Raw genomic sequence first — 1663 nt, 5'->3', positions numbered from 1 at the left:
CGCGGACGAGCGACCTGAGGCTCTGGTCGACTGCGTCGTTCGGGTGGGCGCCCGCGCCGGCGTTCAGCTGTCCTCGACGGCTCTGCTTGCGTGCGACTGCCTTGCGCATGGCGTCCACGACCCGACCTAGTTGCCCCGTCACAAGCCAACGGAGACGATCGTGAAACATATTGCGCAGGTCAATCGTAGACAGTGCGGTCGAGGGAGCAGACAACAACATGCTAGGCAAGGCCAAAATCAAAGCCCAGCACATCTCTCGCTCTTCAGCGGTATAGTCCGAGTGGACGGCAGACCAATACAGCTGGCTCAGGGTGGCAGCCATCAGCTTGGTCTCGGTGGCGTTGGATGGGTAGCGGCTGCGCTGCATCAGTGGATGCCGGGCGAGCTTGAGCAGCTCACAGACACTGACGCGAGACCCTACACACTGTTGGGGCCAAGCGCCACGCATAATCTCAAGCAGGTCGTGTCCAGCCGCATGAAACAACGCCTCGGTCGCTCGCTTCAGATTGGCACCACATCGGGAGCGGTGTTGACTGATACCAGCAGCTTCGAAGAAGAGGTGACACTTGTTGCACTGGGCGACCAATTTGGCCTCCATCACCTGCTTGACCAGATCAGTGGCTTGCTCGTCGTAGGGGTGCTCGCGTAGAACATGATTGACCCAGGCTTTGCGGTCAAGGCGGGGCCCCTTGCATTTGCAAAGCCCAAATGGGCAGGCGAGGAGTTGCCTGTGGCCAGATGTCTTCAGCAGGACTTTGCGCTGGGCATCCAGCACGTTGGCAGCGATGGGCGGAGCAGGATCGCTGAGAAGGACATCTTGCTCACTCTCACTGTGTTCGCCCGCTGTATTGTGTGTTTCACTCTCACTGACTTCGCCAAGTGGGGCTGAGTTTGTATGCTCACTGTGTTCGACAGGATGTGAAATGGCAGCGGGCAAAATGGCAGTGGCAGGGGGTGAAGCAGCGGGCGGAGAGGGATCGGAATGGGTTTGTTGTGTACCCGATGGATCTGGCAGCACCATTTGAGCGGGTGTAGGTGATTGCACCAATGGCTCTGGCGTGGCACTGCCGTTTGTGTCACCGTCACCATCATGCGCGGGAGGGGCAATAGGGGTGGGCGCGCGGAGTGCGGTGGAGCGAGGAGGGGAGTCGCTTTCATCCGAAGACATGGTCAAGAAATCCGATGGTGTGTTAGGAATCGAATGATGTGTCTGCCCTGTGGACTCGGGCGAGGGTTGCTGCTCCCCGCTGCCATTTGGCTCAGAGGGCACCGATGCTGACAAATCCTCGGTCACAGGGGCCGAAGATGTGGCAGTGGCGGCGGCAGGAATTGCCGCAGCAACTTGAGCAAAGGAGCGAGGGCTGGATGTCGTGCGAGGGGTGCGGGGAGAAGCATTGGAAGTGTTTCCGAGGCTGGGATGTTGCTCCCCGCCGCCGTTTGACGTCCTGGTCACTGGCTCGGCCGCGGGCACGACGGCACGTGCCGAAGACTCGGTCGCACCGGCAGCGGGGGACGTCGAGGGCACATGAGACGAGGCACGAGCGGTAGGGACAGAGTGGCGGGCGTGAGGGCGAAGCGGGGTGGTCATGGGGTCAGGGAAAACATGGTTACGGTCGTGGCGAGCGCTGCCATGTTTCGTGTGTTTGCAGAACGATGAGTTGGA

General features: G+C 60.6%; 1 protein-coding gene across 1 annotated transcript in view; it reads right to left on the bottom strand.

The window, feature by feature from the left end:
• Nucleotides 1–1588, bottom strand: part of MONBRDRAFT_30618 (uncharacterized protein) — a gene marked incomplete at both ends in the record, with an annotated part of 6867 nt that extends 5279 nt beyond the window's left edge. Inside the window, one exon of the mRNA XM_001751057.1 lies at nucleotides 8–1588. Within this exon, the coding sequence (XP_001751109.1) occupies nucleotides 8–1588 (1581 nt within the window). The remainder of the gene's footprint in view (nucleotides 1–7) is intronic.
• Between the last annotated feature and the right edge of the window lie 75 nt (nucleotides 1589–1663).

This window comes from Monosiga brevicollis, genomic scaffold (genome assembly GCF_000002865.3).
Source record: "Monosiga brevicollis MX1 MONBRscaffold_118 genomic scaffold, whole genome shotgun sequence".
Classification (NCBI taxonomy): Eukaryota; class Choanoflagellata; order Craspedida; family Salpingoecidae; genus Monosiga; species Monosiga brevicollis.
Note: the sequence above shows the minus strand (reverse complement) of the source record. Positions and strands in the feature narration are given on the sequence as shown.